Source organism: Pan paniscus, chromosome 5 (assembly GCF_029289425.2).
Source record: "Pan paniscus chromosome 5, NHGRI_mPanPan1-v2.0_pri, whole genome shotgun sequence".
NCBI classification, from domain to species: Eukaryota; Metazoa; Chordata; class Mammalia; order Primates; family Hominidae; genus Pan; species Pan paniscus.
In genome coordinates this window covers 24,630,928-24,648,544 of record NC_073254.2, presented here as the reverse complement: position 1 = coordinate 24,648,544, position 17,617 = coordinate 24,630,928, and the positions used below count along the sequence as shown (strand labels likewise).

Genomic DNA, 17,617 nt, shown 5'->3' with positions numbered 1-17,617 from the left:
TACTACAGATATCCTCATACCAATGAATTGTGTATTAATACCAAAGAGGAAAACACATTGACCAATTTAACTATCTTCAGGAAAATAAATTGAATTAAATAATTATTGAATGTGATGGTTGAATGGTGAAAGATCTAGGCCATGGACACTTGCAGCACAAAGAGCAGGATAGAATACTCCTAGCATGAAGAAACTTTCTGAAAAACACTGATAGCTCAGTGTTCCCATTTGCGGGTATTCAAATTTAAGTTGAGAATCATTTTTTAGTATAGTATTAGTAATTGTCTAGTGTTGATTATTGCCTACTGCTGCCTACTTGTCACTTTCTTTCACCAGGAAACACAGGACATTTAGCATAGTGCCTGGCACATAATTTTTGAAAAATGAGAGAACAAATGACTAGGTAAGTGAGTATGAGTAAGTAAATACATACCCATGCCAGTAATCTTGTTCCTGACTTAAATCGCATGCTCTGGGGGGATAATACAATGCTGCTTTCGGGCACGTGGCACTCAGGTGCACAAGGAGGCTTCTCCTAACTCCTTCCTTCCTCTGACATGACTCTTCCCGTGCAGGGTTGCTGTCAACTGGGCTCAGTTGCAGGTGTCTCTTCTCTCGGTGTCTTCTTCAACTGTTTGGAGGCATGCAGCATTTCTCAGCTGGGGTATATCTGAAGGGATATAATGGTGCCTTCCTCTAGACGAGTAGTGGGTCTTTTTGAAGATTATAGTACGTTAGCTAGGAAAGTGTTGCATCATGAGCTACTCTAACATAACTTAATAATTTCAGCTATAGTTGCTACCTTTCACTCTTGTTCACAATTTTAAAAAAATGTGGAGTCTTTCCCTTACTGTGTTTTTGGTTCTGCTTCTAACAGAAAGAGTAGACACAAATTTTGGAGCTGTACTTAGTCAAATGATCATGATAACAATGATACTTGGAAAAAATTGGGACAGCCATGATTCTAATTCTCTGACTTAAGGTAGCAAATTAACTCAGTTGATTTTAAGTTTAGCGCCCACTCAAACCTGAGTTAAGAAAGTAAATTAACTCAGTTGGTCTTAAGCTTAGTATCCCATGAGGCACCCCTTGCATATTATGCAAATTAGGTATACATAAAAAGTCAGGGGCCTGCATCGACCACAATGAATCTTCACAAAAGGAATCTAAAAGTGATGGGAAATGAGAAGAAAAATGTTTTTCCTTTTTTCAACATGTGATAAATTATTATACAAAATAATGCTGTCTGAGTGTCCCAACAAATAAAAATATTTTTATTTTCTCTTACCAAATGCTGACTTTATTGTTCTAAGGTGTCTGAAAATTGTTTTATTGGGAATTTGATTTTTACCTCTATAATAATTATAGTACAAGAAACATGCTATGATTCCAGGGACATATATGTCTGGTGACTGAAAACTACTTGGCAATGAGGAGCAATAGGTTGTATTTAATTAGTTTTGGCATTGCAATTGGGAGAATTGCTCTAGGGATTTATCTTTTGAGTTTCTACTTTTATATCTGCAAAATAAAATGACAATACTTGGCATAAATAAATGTATCTCATATAGGTGGGGTGAAAAGCAACCACTATATTCCTAGGTGCACACACACGGGGCGTTCTTCAAATACTGTTGGCTTAATGAGGAACAAAATTACTTCACATGCAAAGAGCTTTGGCTTCCTGGAACAGAACCATCCAATACAAGTATAATGCAAATCACTTATGTAATTTCAAATTCTCTAGTAGTCACATTCAAACAGTAGAAAGAAGCAAATATAATTAATTTTAATAATATATTTTATTTAAGCTAGTATATCCAAAATATTTTATTTCAACATGTAATCCATATAAAATCTATGAAATCTTTTAACTTTTTAAAATACAAAGTCCTTGAAATTGGTGTTTGTTTTATACTCCCAACGTATCTCATTTCAGACTAGCCACATGTCAGGAATTCAATAGCCACATGTGGCTCATGGCTAGTGTTTTGGGAAACAAAATCCTAAAAAAGTAGGTGGATGCTTGCTATAGACATAGAAATGGTCACCACCCAGTCTTCCCATGGTGACTTTTCAAATGCATGCAGAGATTTGACCACCTATTTGGTGAGTTTATACCAGTGATTCTCAGCTGGGGCTCTTATGTTCCCTAGGAGACATTGGGTGATGTCTAGACTATTTTTGGATGTCACAACTGGGGAAGAGGGGTGCTACAATCATCTAGAGGCCAAGGATGCTGCTAAGCATCCTACATCCTACAATGCAGAGGGCAGCTCCCATAGTAAAGAATGATCCAGCCCAAAATGTCAGTGGTGCCAAGATTGAGGAACCCTGATTTATACAGAATTGACTGTTGCCTGAAAAATATGATGAGTGTCTACATTTTGTGATGGTTTAGCTGTGGCCCTCTGAAGACCAGAAACATGGTATCTTTTTGAACTCATAAATATTTGAGATCCTTGGCAATATGGTTTGGCTGTGTTCCCACGCAAATCTCATCTTGAATTATAGTTCCTATAATCCCCACGTGTTGGAGGTACCCAGTGGGAGGTAATTGAATCATGGGGGTGGGTTTTCCTTGTGCTATTCTCATGATAGTGAATAAGTCTCACAAGATCTGATGGTTTTATAAAGAGCAGTTCACCTGAACACGCTCTCTTGTCTGCCTCCATGTAAGACATGCCTTTGCTCCTTTTTTGCTTTCAGCCATGATTGTGAGGCCTCCTCATCCATGTGGAACTGTGAGTCCATTAAACCCCTTTTTCTTTATAAATTACTCAGTCTCTGGTATTGCTTCATAGCAGTATGAAAATGGACTAATACATTTGGTAAATATAGTTTTTTTCAAGAATGAGAAACAATTATCCTATTACCCAGACAGCCCAAGTGGCATATGTAAACTCAGAAGCTGGAGAGTACGTCAGAGAAATCCTTATGAGGCTTTGATTCACGGTATAGCGCCAAAGTTTGGAGAACTAAATAGTTGAACCAAGCAGCCTTCTGGTCAGGCTTGTAGATTCTGTGGGTGGACAACTTAGAGACCATAAAAGGAGTTTAGGGGAAGCTACCAAGTTCTTTGTTCTGATTTTTCAGGCTAATAAAAATTCAGTCAGCCTAGTTTAACCACGCATGTTTCTCTTTTTTTTCCTACTACATTTACACCTTCATAATTCAAGATGACTTTGTAAATAATTAGGGAGAAGCAAAGGCTTTCCATGACTGTTGAGCTCAGAATGACTGCCTAGATGAATGCAAGTTGTCTTAGCTCTGCGGTAGGAGTTTTCCTGTGCTACGCTGGTTTCATGTATCTTGAAGATGTTAATCACTCTAACTCATTTAAAGCAAAAAAAAATAACAATCACTTATGCCAAGAACTCAGAAGATGAAATGTCATTCTAAGTAGATTCATACAAAGAAAATCAGAGAAAATAAATAATTTTTTAGTGCTAAGGATAGTGTTTTAGATTTCTCTTGCTGTATAGCAAATTACCGCAGAACATGAATTTGTTATTTCATCATTTCTGTGGGTCAGGAGTCCAGAAGCCTGAGAACCAGGGGGTTCACTGGTGTAAATCCCAGAGGTGGAAGGCCCACAAACCCTGAATTCTTTTTTTTTTTTTTGTCTGAGATGGAGTCTCGCCCTGTCGCCCGGGCTGGAGTGTAGTGACGTGATTTCAGCTCACTGCAACCTCCGCCTCCCGGATTCAAGCAGTTCTTCTGCCTCAGCCTCCAGAGTAGCTGGGACTACAGGCGCGTGTCACCATGCCCAGCTAATTTTTGTATTTTTAGTAGAGACGGGGTTTCACTATATTGGCCAGGCTGGTCTCAAACTCCTGACCTCGTGATCTGCACACCTCAGCCTCCCAAAGTGCTGGGATTACAGGTGTGAGCCACCACGCCCGGCCATGAACCTGGAATTCTAATGTCCAAGGCAGGAAAAGATTGATATCCCAGCTCCAGAGGACAGAGTGAATTTGCCTTTCCCCTGCCCTTATGTTCTCTCAGTGCCCTTGACAGACTGGATAATACTCGCCCATACTGGTGAGGGGAGAGCTTCCTTACTGAGTCCACTCATTCATATGCCAACCTCCTCTGAAAACACTCTCACAGATACACCCAGAAATGATGCTTTACAAGTTATCTGGGTATCCCGTCAGGTTGACACCTGAAATTAGCCATCATACCTTCTTATTTGCAGCTGGTAAAATATGATTTTTATCTTTTAGATTTAAAAACATGGCAAAAAGGTGGTATCTTTCTTTAGGGATTGTTTTTGGGTGGTTCTCTGGGCCCTCTGTGAATCTATATTGAAACTTTTTTAAGTCAAGAAAATAATTTGAATAACACTAATTTCATTTCGGGTCCCTTCTCTTTCCTGTAATATCTCTGCTATTAATCATTTGGATGAACTATATCATTGTAGATTATTAGGACTATTTTCTCAGTTTCCCTTACATGACTATTGCCACATTTTATAGATTCTTTTGATGTAGACATGTAGTAGTAATGTTTCTTTAGTGTAACTGATTTGTTGCTGTATGGCATTAGATTTTTCTCTATTATAGATCCTAAATAAATTTATAAAAGTATCTACACTTTATTGGGTATATAATGCTCCTTGATCTGTCTTAAGGGCTCAATCAGCATTATCTTATTCAATTCATATAGCAACTTTCCTTTGATTGTGTTGTTATTACTCTGATTAAACAGAAAAATCTGAAGGAGAACAGAGTTAAATGGCTTGGCCAAGACCACAGGGATAAAAAGTTATAAAGCTATGCTTAAAATTCAGTGTGTCTCCCTTGTTTCGTGTATGTGTGTGTGTGTGTGTGTTTAAATCACAGTATGTTCTTCGTCTTGGCTATCATTACTTCCATTTTAAAAAATAATTAGAATAAGTTTGCTTATATTTGTGTGCAACTCTTGATATTTATGCTCCTACTTTTTGGAGTCTACTTGCTTATGGTCTGCTTGCTTTTTAAATTTAGATTTTTGTTAGGTTTATCTTGTGTCTTGTTTGCTTCCGTATTGTCTTTCTTCTTCCTTCATTCTGACCTGTTTTATTTCTTTTGCCTTATTTTGCTTCCTAAGTGCTAACCCTTCTTCTGGATTATAACATCATTTGCATCAAGGCATTTGCTGATCTTGGAGCAAAAAGAAAAAAGCGTAATGTCTTTGCAAATAATGTGTTCACTTATGTCTACACTGGCCAGATGTAGTAATACTGAAGTTCTGATGTAAGAGCCTGATATTGTGTCAGCATTGGTCAGCTCACCCTAAATCTATATAATGCTTAACCTGTGACATAATAAACAATTCACCATTGTGAGAGAGAAACAAAGAGAAGCACAAAATGTGATTATAAGCTACAGAATTACAGTCCTTTATTTTATGAGTGCAAAAATACAATACACCTAACAAGTATTCAAGTCCTAGTTTGTTGGTTTTCAGCCCTTTTTTTTTTTTTTTTCAGAGAAAAGATGCCCCAAGAGGCCAGATAAGGGAAAATATAAATCCGGATTTTTTTGGTTGTTAACTTAATCTCTCTGTTGTGACTCAAATAATATTAAGTGCATTTATTGTTTGACTTAGCTTAGATGAGGGACATGAGTGAGACCTCACTCAGAGTATACCTTTTTCAGGTCTGGCACCTTTACAACAGCAACTAAATATAATTTTGCTTCAGTTTGGGTTTCCCAAGCATAAAATATAAAGCACGTAGAATTCACTTTATTAATGCATGTCCAAGATTTCTAAACTTTTGTAACACTTGGTATTTGTTGAAGCATTAATATAAACCCAGCTCAAATACTTCACTCTGTAAGGGTGTATCATTTTATTTAAAAAAGATTAGCTATTTTTTGAACAAAAATAGGACAGAACTATGACAGCCTCAAATAAAGAAAGAATGCAGAGGACGGCAGAAGGAAATAATTGTAACACAGGTGATTTTTGCTTTGCAATAGAATTTTGTGGTGTCTTTCTCTCTCACTTCTCTCTCTTGCTCTCTCGCTTTCTCTTTCTGTGTGTGTGTGTGTGTGTGTGTGTGTGTGTGTGTGTGTGTGTGTGTATGTTTTTGTTATTTTAAATTCTGGCCTGAAAGTCAAGATACACTAGTTAGACTGGTTCCCAAGCACAGCTATGTCATGGGTTGGATGTTTATGCAACATATAACTTTACCAAAATTGTCTTTAGTGGTTACTTTGGAATAAAAGATGTTTGGGGTGAATTGTGTCCTTCATCACAATTTCTATTAGGTAGATGAAACTTTTTATTTTCCTACAACTTGTTCCTTTTTATTTTATTGAGCTAAAATTGAAGTGCAATAAACTACGTATATTTAAAGTTTATGATTTCAACAGTTTTGACACAGGTACACACCCTTAAAGTCATCATCACAATCAAGTTAGCAAACATGTCTGTCATTGTACAAATTTCCTTGTACCTTTTTGAAATTCATGTCTCCTTCCACATCAACCCCAGGAAACACCAACCTGCTTCCCATCACTACAAATTGGTTTTCATGTTATAGAATTTATACAAATGGAATCATATAGTATACTGTCTTTATTGACTGGTCTCTTCTACTTGACATAATAATTTTAAGATTCATCCATATTATTACATATATTAATAGTTCATTCCTTTTTATTGCTGAGTAGTATTCCACTGTATGGATATATTTTAATTTTGAGTTTTTCAAAGTATTTGGTATAAAGAAAGCTGCTATGAATATTTTCATATTCAAATGTGGGCACATTTGTTTGAATCTTGTGGGTCAATGGCTAGAACTGGAATGACTGGATGGTATGGTAGGTGTATTTTAACATTTTAAGAAATGACTGAACTGTTTTCCAAAATGTTTGTCCCATTTTACATCCCATTGGCGCTACATGAGGGTTCCCATCCCTCTTCATCCTTGCCGACACTTGGTATGGTCAACCTTTTACATGTTAGCAAATCTCATGCACGTGCAGTGTTATCTTTCTGTGGCTTTGGTTTGCATTTTCTTTATGACCAGTGACATGAAGCGTCTTTTCCTGTGCTTATTGACCATTTATATATCTTTCCTTTTGTGAAATGTTCATTCAAATTTTTTGCCCATTTAAAAAATTGAGTTGTTTGTCTTCTTCTTTAGTTGTGAGAGTTCTTTATGTATTCTGGACACAAATTCTTGTGTGCTAGATGTATAGCCAATATTTATCCCCAGCATATATCTTGCCTTTTACATAATTAATGGTACTTTTCAAAAAGAAAAAGTTTTACGTTTTGATGAAATCCAATATCATATATATATATATATATATATATATATATATATATATATTCTATCTTTGCTTACTCCAAAGTTGTGAAGATTTTTGCCCCTGTGTCTTTCTAAGAACTTCTGTAGTTTTAGGTTTTATGTTTAGATCTGTGTTCTATTTCAAGTTAACTTTTGTAAATGTTGTATGGTAAAAGTTAATTTTTTTTTTCCATATGGACTTCCAGTTGATCTAGCACCACTGTTGAAAAAACTTTTATACCTCCATTGAATTACTTTGGAACCTTTATTGGAAATCAGTTGATCAGGTGGATTCACTTTTTTTTTTTTTTTTTGGTTTTGGTTTCCTCTCTTACTCATTTCACACTGGCACAACCCCCTTGGGTTCTAGTACCACAGTTCATGCATTTGTCATATTTTACGTAAAAATATCTGAATGACAAAATTCCCCCAAATTCTTAACATCCTCTAAGTATGTTACTGCTCATGGCATGCTTTTGTGCCATCAAGATACAATGTATGGTGAATGTTCCATCCGTGGCAGAAAATCGAAGGCCAGGGAAGTCACTGTCAACTACAAGATAGTTGCTCTTGGTAATATGTGGTCGGGCAATTTTCTCACACTTGGTGTGGGAGAACAGTCTGTTTTTGGATTTCTTCTACATCTGAAGGAAGTTTGGAACTTTTCTCAGTTACATTTTATAATTCAGATTAAACAGAACTCCTTTCAGGTGCAGAAAAAAATAAATCATACTTCTAAGTCTATGGTTCTCAATAAGGGGAAGAGTGAGTTTTGCTTCTCAGGGAGGCAATGTCTGTCAAAAATGACACACTTTTTGTTATCACTACTGGCATCTAGTGAGTAGAGGCCAGGGATGTTGCAAAATAGCGCAAGATGCATAGGACAGTCTCCGTCACTCCTACATAGGAGAAATAGCTGGCCCCAAATTTCAGTAGTGTTGCTGTTGAGAGACTCTGCTTTAAGTATACAAATACTTAGATCCAAATCCAGCCCAGAAAGTATTCCTATACCTTCACTCCCTCTAACACTTAAGAGGTTAAAATAAGATAGGTTCGTGATTTCTTTTTAACTAAATGGCTGTTGTGCATGTAAAACAATCTTTGTCACTTTTTTCACCCATGACCCTCTGGGGGTCATATTTTTAATTTGTCGACTGTGTCACCGTGTGAAGAGTAGTGGACTTGGGTCAAAACACATGGATTGTATTCATGCCTCCAACAGATCCCAGAGGCACTTGAGTTAAAATGAGAAGATGTGGTTTGCATCTGGACTGTTTTCTGTCACATGCTGGCTTGTATGTCCTCAGGAAAGCCTCTTAAAAATTCCCTGAGCTTCAAATGGGAATAATTATAAATTTTAAAAATTTAAATATAAAAATATTGAGCTTTAAAATGAGAATGAACTTTAAAATGGGAATAATTTCATGGACTGTTTTAAAGACCAGTTGAGATAAAGCATTACCCATAGAACTTTAATAACAGTAATATTTATTATTAATACTTAACTATGTTCATATATGAAACATGTTTACCATCAACTTGCAATGTTAGCAACTTTTATGTTCTTCCTGTAATTCGGAAGGATTTTTTTTTTTGAGATGGATGTATTTTTAGTAGAGACAGGGTTTCACCATGTTGGCCAGGATGGTCTCCATCTCCTGACCTTGTGATCCTCCTGCCTCCGCCTCCCAAAGTGCTAGGATTACAGGTGTGAGCTACTGCGCCCGACCCGGAAGGATGTTAATTGGTGTCAATACATTCTCATCATTCATAAAGTGTTTCTTATGTTAGCAAAGGAGTTACATATTTATTAAATATTAGAATAAAAACAGGATTTTAAAAAGTTTGTATATGTTTAAGGGATCCAAATGCAATTTTGTTGCATGGAGATATTTCTTAGTGGTGAAGTTGGAGCTTTTAGTGTATCCATTACCCACATACTGCACATCGCACTGGGATTCTTTTTATTTATATATTCCTAAAATCAATACATTCTATGTGTTAGAGGAATGGAAAGAGCTAATGAAGTAGTGTTTTCTGGAGGAGTAGACGTTGATCTACGCTTAAAGGATGGAAGGACTCTAGACAGGCAGAAACTGGAGTAGAGGGAATAGCATCAAAAAGAATTGGTGCCTCAGATTCTCTTTGGCGAGTAGGATTCTTATTCTCTGGAAACCAAATTGCTTATTGATTGGGGACTGCTTCGGTATGATAGCAGGTATTTTATTATGGTTTAAGTTTTTCATTTTGTTTCATAGGTTGGTTGCCCATGTTTTCTTCAATAACTAATATTGGTGATGAAATAAGTCTTAGAAACAGACAAAAAGACTGTAATACTTGGCCCCTCTGTAGACATTTTTAATTGATTTATTTTGCCCTGGAAAATGTAACCATATGGTAGCAGTCAGTTTCCACCTAAGGCAACGCTTCAAAATCCTGATTCTGGATGAGAGTGGTGATGTTCCTTTGGCATCATCTTTTCCTCTGGTTCCACTCATGACCCATCTCCGCTCCCCCACCTCAGCTAATTCAAGAACTGATAATTCAAGCTAAATGATTTCACTGATGACTCTCAAATAATACTTTTAAAATATTCATTATTAATTCCACAGGTAATAGAAACTGGAGAAAGTAAACAACCAGCATGATCTCTTACAATGGGTATGTTTTTATGTACTTATAATATGTGTCACCAAACAACATTCAAGCTATTAATATCTGGAAATGCAGACACCTGCATTTAGCAGTGAATTTAGACTCTGAAGACAGCACTCTCAGTTAGCACTGAAGGCAGACGTAACACCTCACAGAGTGGCCTAAGGAATACTCCCAGGTACAGTGGTTTGCTATGGGTATGGAGACTGGAGACTTCAGAGATTTGAGGGTTCGTGAAGATCATTCTGGTCCCGTCGGCGTCCTGCTGCCTCCTCAACTTGTCTGGTCCTCTTGGGAGTAAGGACACCTTTCTTGGTGGTTCCCAACTGTTCAGACTGCAGGTGTGAGAACTTGGATGAGAAGGAGGTTAGAATTCTCCCAGGTGGGCATAGGGGACAGTGTGTAGAAAGAAATCCTCAAATTTCGTGTGCATCTTCACTTCCGGTTGAAGAATCCTCTACTTCCTGTACATCTTCATTTCTGGTTGTTCCTGGATTATTATTATTTTTTCATTTCAGTCAATCAGTCTCCTTCTCAGTAGAGCACAAGAGAGCTTTAAGAAAGAATAGATAAACTTTTGTTTATTGTAGTTTATTTAAATTACTTCTCAGGATAGTGCAGCATGTTTATTTGCCATTGAATAGGTATTTCTGCTGTTTAAATTCAATAAACAACTTATTTGCAAGCCTCACTGTGGGTGGACTAAAAACCAGTTTTTACTAGTCATTCACACTGGAACACAATTTCAATGTGGTAGGTAAGATATTTCAATCTAGTACGTAAGCTCTGTGTGTGCTTGTGTGTGTGAGTGTATATGTTAGTGTGTGAGAAAGTGTGAGTGTGTGGGTACATATGTGTTTGTGTGTGACTGTGTGTATATGTCTCTGTGTGAATGTATCTAAGAGTAGCTGTGAGAGTGTGAGCATATATATGAGTGTGTTATGCTTCTGTGTGTGTGAGAGTGTGTGAGCATGTAAAAACAAGGCAGAATATGAGAGGCAGCCCTGGTAATGCAAAGCATCTTGGATTGGGAACCTGAAGATCAAGGTATATGCTAAGACGTGGTTTTGCTGTTTCTTAACTGTGTAAACTTGAAAGTATCTTTGAGGTTTTGTTTCTTTGTCAAAAACTGACACCTATTCAACTCATATTTACCAACTGTCTTCTATGTGCCAAGCATACAATGAGGTAACAGTAATAATATTTTTCTCACTGGCATCATTGAATTGTTAAAACCACAAATAAGATGTGGTAGTCAGGAAGCCTTGAGATTGCTATGAAATTTTCTAAGCGGCATCGTCTTATAACAAGCATGAATAGTGATGCAAATTATATGCTACAGAATTCAAAGGTAAAAACACAAATGAAGATCAATACATCCTATGTGTTAGAGGAATGGAAAGAGCTAATGAAGTAGTGTTTTGTGGAGGAGTAGATGCTGACCTAGGCTTGAAGGATGGAAGGACTCTAGACAGGCAGAAACTGGAGTGGAGAGAATAGCATCAAAAAAGAATTGGTCCCTCAGATTCTCTTTGGCAAGTAGAATTCATATTCTCTGGAAACCAAATTGTTTATCGATTCTCTGGGACTGCTTCAATATGATAGCAGTAATTTTATTATGGTTTAAGTTTTTCATTTTGTTTCATAGGTTGGTTGCCCATGTTTTCTTCAATAATATCACAGTGTTTGTAGTGAACACTTCATTCATGAGGTGGAGGCTTGTACCTCCTGAACATTTCTTGGTTTTGTGTTAGCCTTTGATCGTTTCTAAAACCATTCCCTAGGCCTGTAATACATCCATGCCTCTTGTCTGCAGAAAGTTTGAAAGTAGTGAAGTTGATCTAAACATTTTTGTGAACAAGTGAGCTGTAAGTACAGTTTCAAAGCTGCAGCAGCTGTTTGTGTCTTTGCCTTGCAATTTGGTGTCTTAACTGGAATTCTTTATGTCAGAACATAATCTACTTAAAAAGTTTCCATTTATGTCACAAATAATAAACTTGATGGCTCTTTACAACATCTAAACAGTCCCCTTAAGCTGCCTCTTCAGATGATAGTCTTCTTTCTCCAGTGAAAGACTCAAAAAGTAATCCCTTTAGGTTTCTTATGAAATATTCGTTCTTTGGTATGGCTGCTAAAAATGTAATTGGCAAGCTGTGTCTCTACCATATCCACAGCCTATAGTATTATTAAATATGAAGTATGATACTCAAGTATATCCTATAGTTTAGGTTTAAAATATGTATGCTATGTATATAAAATAAATTATAAGACACACACACACACACACACACACACACACAGTCTAAGAGGATAGAAAGTTTTTAAAGAAAGTTGGTGGATTGCCTGAGGTCAGCAGTTCGAGACCAGCGTGGCCAACATGGTGAAACCCCATGTCTACTAAAAATACAAAAATTAGCCAGGTACAGTGGTGGGTGCCTGTAATCCCAGCTACTTGGGAGGCTGAGGCAGGAGAATTGCTTGAACCCGGGAGGCAGAGCTTGCAGTGAGCTGAGATTGCACCACTGCATTCCAGCCTGGGTGACAGAGCAAGAGTTCATCTCAAAAAAAAAAAAAAAAAAAAAAAAAAAGAAAGTAAGTAAGTCTCTGCTGGTGGTTGGTGGTTTTAACAGCTTCATCACACATTTACTGACATCAGGCCACTAGAACTGAATCAGCAGTCCATCCATATTCCTACCTTTGTTTTTTTCTTCTTCTTCCTCTTCCTCACTTCTTTGCTGTATCATCTCCATATTGCCCTCTAATCTGCATCATCATCTTCAAGCACCCATTTGTATTTTCCTAGACTTTACTGAAGATCTATTGCCTTTTCCTTTTAAGCAATCCTATACTGTTACCTGCCCAAAAGTGAAAGCAGAAATGAAAGTACCATGGATCACACTAACACCATGCAAAAGGCTCTCCTTTTCCATTTCATTCATTGATATAGACTGAGACAATAGACCTGTCATCAGCATGAGATAATTAACACTGTCCTGGCTAATTGGTTGAACTGAGAATAAAAAGATTAGCCACCACCTGGCCCCATTCCTCAGCAAGCCATGCCTGGAAAGCTTTCTTTTAGACCAGAGTCAACAGTCAACTGCTGAACTTGGAAAATAGGTACACACCTCTCTTAATTTTTAGTTTTGGACTAATTTGTCTTCTAAAAAGACAACATCCTTAAAATGAAAAAATGCGTTTATTGCAATAAAATCATGAATAGTTGAGCAGTAAGTAGACACGGCTAAAGAGAGAACTAGTAAATAGGAAGACAAATGTGAAGAAATAAACCAGAATATAGCTTATAGAAAAAGGTGACTGACAATAGAAAATCGAGTGTAAGAGACACAGAGGTTATAATGAGAAGATCTAGCATTTTAAATTTGAGACAACAGAGAGAATGAGGAGGCAATATTTGGCTGTATAGTGGATGAGCTGTTTTCAGAACTGGTGATAGATTTGAATAATCAGAGATGTGAACAAAATTTCCAAACATGAAAATAAAAAGAAATCTACCCCTCTATACATTGTGGTGGAACTGGGGTGTACCAAAGACAAAAAGATGATTTTAAAATTATTCTCTTTTCCAGAAAGGAACAAAAACTAGACTGATAGCAACCATGAATGCTGTGTCAAGATGGAGTAGCTGTCAATTTTAAGTTGTTTAGCAAGTAAAACTGTATTTCAGGAACCAAAACCAAATAGATCTTCAGATGAACAAAACTGAGACGTTACTATCATTAGGTTCTAAGTAAAGGAACATTTAAAACTGTACTTCAGATGAAATAAAAATGACTCTAGAAGGAATTTCTGATATATAAGAAGGAATGTGAGCCAAGAAATGGATAAACATGTAGATAAATCTAAATAATTACTGACAGTATAAAATAATACTAACAATGTCTATTTTGTAGGGCAAAATAATAAGGCAGAACTAAAATACTGAATGACATTAGTTTATAAATTTGAAAGAGGGTGACAAAAGTTAAAACATTCTCTAATTTCAGCATTATTTGATTAGATAATTAAGATAATGATTAACCTGAGACATTGATATTTAGATATGCTACAATTCCAAGGACAGAATAAGAAAGAATTCAATTAAAGCAGTAGAGAAAAATTGAAATGAAAATCAAGATAAGATAGGAGAAAAAAAGAAACATGGAGGAGGACAAATAGAAAGCACAGAGTAAGATGATAGAAATGAATCAAAATATACCAATAGCCACATAAATGTAAATGGACCATTTTCACTAGTAACAAGACAGATTGTCAGGCTTGATGAAAGCCCAGTGCATTTCTATGCTGTTTATGAGAAGCATGCCTAAAACATATGGAACTCTAAATATGGGCTCCAGGAGACATTTGCAAAAATGTTCCTGGAGGCATTGTTTCTTACAGAAACAAACATGAAAACTGGATACGACCTGAATGTTCTTCAATAGGAAAATGTTTAAACATATAGTGACATTAGTTGGTATAATATAAACAATAAAAATATATTAATGACAACTTTATAGAGCAACATGGATGAATCTCAAAAACATATTTTCAGATATACAGCATGTTTATAAATTTCAAACATATGATATTTAATTACTATATATTGAGTAAAGCCTACTAAAATGATTGTATTCATATCTAGAAAATCCAGAGTAATTCTCCGTGTGAGTGCTGAGTCGAGGAACTACCAGACCAGTTTCATGGGAATGTGACCTGTGACATAGAGCCCTGAGTTTAGAAGGACCCTAGGTGTGATTTCATGTTGTGTTGTCACCATCTAGAAATCCTTAATAATTTTGAACAAGGGACCTTGCATTTTGCACTGGGCCCCTCAAATTATGCAACTGGTCCTGGGGGATACCAACATGGAGTGATAGAGAAGAGATTTGAGTTGTACTGGTGATGTTCTTTCTTAATCTAGATGGTGATTTGTTTTATCTACTTATATAGAGTGTTACACATATTGTGTACATATGAACTATCTTGTTTTTCAAATTAATCCCAAAATGTTGCCTCTTGAGCCACTGGTTTATAATACTCATCAGAAATACCCAGGCAAAAGAGTCACATTGTCACCACCTAGGTGGAATGAAATATCTCATTTATGTGGCTGTGATGTAGAAATTGGTCTGAGTTGTTGAGTAATTATACTTAAGCATATGCTTTCGACTCTGTAAAACCCGTGTGAGTAATATCAGTTTGAGGGAAAGAAGAGCTCTCCGTGTTTCTTTACACAGTTGGATACCCAGCTGCTCTGGTTTGCATATTGCAAGTGCATTTCCTTTGCAAACTTGTTAGCTCCTGCATTATTTGGAGGCTCTGCTTTTTAAAGCAGGCAGCATTTAAAAACTACAGGGCAGAACCTATCTGATTCTATTGCTGTCACCAGCAGCTGGTGCACCCAGTGTCCTCTGAGGAAGTTAGCTGCCCTCTAGCTACCGTGAATATTGTGTGAACATAGCACATCTGCGATAGTGGCTTACTGCGCTTGTGCGACTGTAGAGGCCAACGTGCCATTCGTGTATGGTTTGGCAGCTTCAAAATTCACACATAGAAACAGCTGGTGAAAGAGTTTGCTAAGTGGTGCACCCCCTTTTAATCCAGCCACCTGGATGATTCGGAGAGGCACAATGTGGCCATCACTCTTTAATGCGTTGCATGGTAGCTGCATTGGCCAAAACTTCTTGGGAGTTTTCAAAAGCAATATAACACAATGTTCAGTTTTTCTGTGCTGCTCCCAAAGAACTCTTGGTTGCTTCAGCTTAAATGTATCCCTTAAGTACATCTTAACTCTGACCTTCAATTCCCTTTTACTATCCTGTCATTATGCGTCTACTCTCTCAAGTGCAGTAAAGTGCGGGGACTCTGATATTATGCATTCATTTCTTCAGTCACTCAATAAACATTTATAGAACATCTTAAATCTTAACTTGCACTTACACATCTTAAAGCCTTGGTTCACTCTGCCTCACCCTTCTTCTGTTTGTGTCCTTTTTTCTAGTGACTCTGATTTACTCTTTATGACAATGTTTTTCAAGCTCTGCTCCATTCCGTCTTTCCACTAATCCAGTCATGGTCTTTCCTATTTTGCAGTAGATCATGAAATCTGTTGTGCTGCTTAGAGGTTCCTTGATGAATTCCTACATGGCAGAAATTAAAATGAAATGTAACTTTTGAGAAACATACCTCAAATAAATCACAAGCTTCACCCTGCACCTGTTGCTTGCAAACACAGTGATCTGCCTACTAAAGGGCAAAAGGATCATGTCTATTGCAAAGAATTGGATGCTTTTCATTGAAAATACAGGTTACATTGCAAAAACTTTCAAATGTTGCCAAGGTAACTGTAATCATTATGCTACCATTTATCAAATTTGGTGTCTAGGTAATCTTAGTGGCAGAAGTCTCAGCCTGAATTAAACCAACAATTAGTTGAACACTTATTATGTGCAAGGCATATGGACATACACAAAAGTGCAAGATATTCTTGACTTCTTTGAGGAGCTTAAATCTCATTGTAGGGATCTAAACATATAAAAGGAAATTAACAGTACAAAGTGAAGTGGCCTACAAGTCATTCAGATATTAAGTGAAGTAGGAAAACAAAGCATAAAAGAATAATTATTGGTGGCCAGGATCATCAGAGAAAAATGGGGGCAAAGGACATTCCCCATGTTTAATTAGGCTCTTTCTGGAGTCGGGTAGACATATTACTTCTATAGAGAAAAACACTCGGATTACTCTATTCATTACTTCTTCATTGCTTGAGACAGATTTATTTTGAATTATTATTGAACATTTTCCTTTTTGTATTTCTTTCAAATTGAGTGCACATTTGCCCAATTTAATTGCTTATTTGTTTCCTTGGAAGATTTTGTCATTGAATTTTTTTCTTCTGGGAATTGAATCCTTATTTTGGGGTTATGTGTTTCTCTTCTGTTGTTAATAATTAATTTGATTCATTGCAAGCTAATTATACCTACTGTAGGAAAAAAAAGAGCTATTAAATGTCAGCACATTGTAGTGAAAAGGCCACATGTCTTAGACTAGGATGGGCGTGAGTTTGAATCTTGCTATGTGACTTTATTCAATTTATTTAGTGTCTTAGCCTTTCTTTATTTGATAAATGTGTATGTTTCACTTAATATTTTTTTAAAGGCTTGATGATAGGATTACATAAGATAACATGTATAATACTTCCGTTTCACTCCTAGAAAGTGCCCCATAAATACTAGCAACTATCGTTATTATTGGCCTTTTCTAATTATCTCAATTAATTTCATATATGTGAGAGGACTTCCACTGATTACACAAAAGGATACTGCATTTCAATGACATATTTTAAGGTCATTGGATTAAGTGAAGAACTTTTTAAAGTTAATACTTTTAGGAATTGTGCTGACTGGAGAACATTCTCTTTTGTTCATGTTCAGATTTTAATCGCACTTCACGGGTGGTCTGCCAGTTGCGTGCTAGTCTTTTCTTTCTTTCTTTCTTTTCTTTTTTTTTTTAAAGAAGAATATCTGTAATTCTTGAAGTGGGTATTTTACCAATTTTCACATGCTTTGTTTTCTCTTCTCAAATCAACATGTCTACGTATTTATATAATTCAGAGTTCAAACAACATTCATTACATTGCTGTCACCGTACATAAAGACAATCAAAACTTGT

The 17,617-nt window shown here is 36.5% G+C and overlaps 1 protein-coding gene across 1 annotated transcript in view; it reads left to right on the top strand.

The window, feature by feature from the left end:
• Positions 1–338: 338 nt before the first annotated feature.
• The window catches only part of LOC100980709 (orofacial cleft 1 candidate gene 1 protein), a 100,414-nt gene continuing 83,135 nt past the window's right edge, over positions 339–17,617 (top strand). Inside the window, exon 1 of the mRNA XM_063605142.1 lies at positions 339–403. Coding sequence (XP_063461212.1) covers positions 384–403 — 20 coding nt within the window. The 5' untranslated portion in view covers positions 339–383. The remainder of the gene's footprint in view (positions 404–17,617) is intronic.